Genomic DNA, 647 nt, shown 5'->3' on the forward strand with positions numbered 1-647 from the left:
AGAACAAATTGTTTTTGGTCCTCATCCTTGGTGAGGAGTTTATTGAAGTCAGTTATTAATTTCACCCCTCTTTCTGCACAGTCATTAACAACTTTAAGAGACTTTACAATTCTTAAACCCTCATTATAATGACTATTTTCTAGCCAACCAGTAGGAGGTTCTTTGAGGAAACTTGTCTCTATATCAAAGCGATCTAAGAAACGTATGGTTTCTTTAGTGATCAAACTTGACAAACCTGTCCTAACTAGCTCTTCCATTTGCTGTCTCTGCATTATGGGCTTGATGATCCTTGAGTGTTCTTGTTCATTTTCATCAGAACCCGCTGTAGCTATGATTTTCTCGGCCAACCTGGATTTTTCTTCGGGTGGAAGTGTAGGATCAAATAATGCAAGAGCTACGAGTTCTGAATTAAAATACCAAAGATGGTTAGAGAACTTTACCAAACCCCTCTCTGCTATTTCCTTATCAATATCTTGGAATTCTATTAACCTTTCCAAGAGCTTTAAATCTTGGTAAGGTGCCATGTGAGCTTTTGGAGAATTGAACCATGCTTGACAGTATATTCTCACCAGAAATATACAAATTGCTTCTAAGGCACTGAGTTCTTTGACAGTAAGTTGAAACTGACCTCGAAACAGGTATATTTT

The 647-nt window shown here is 37.4% G+C and overlaps 1 protein-coding gene across 1 annotated transcript; it reads right to left on the reverse strand.

The window, feature by feature from the left end:
- Nucleotides 1-5: 5 nt before the first annotated feature.
- On the reverse strand, nucleotides 6-627 carry LOC108254281 (the record flags this gene model as incomplete). The annotated part of the gene is made up of 1 exon (XM_017449285.2): nucleotides 6-627. A coding segment is annotated over exon 1 (519 nt), but the record flags the coding sequence as incomplete, so codon positions are not given.
- Nucleotides 628-647: the final 20 nt, after the last annotated feature.

This window comes from Diaphorina citri, unplaced genomic scaffold (genome assembly GCF_000475195.1).
Source record: "Diaphorina citri unplaced genomic scaffold, Diaci psyllid genome assembly version 1.1 scaffold32499, whole genome shotgun sequence".
NCBI classification, from domain to species: domain Eukaryota; kingdom Metazoa; phylum Arthropoda; class Insecta; order Hemiptera; family Psyllidae; genus Diaphorina; species Diaphorina citri.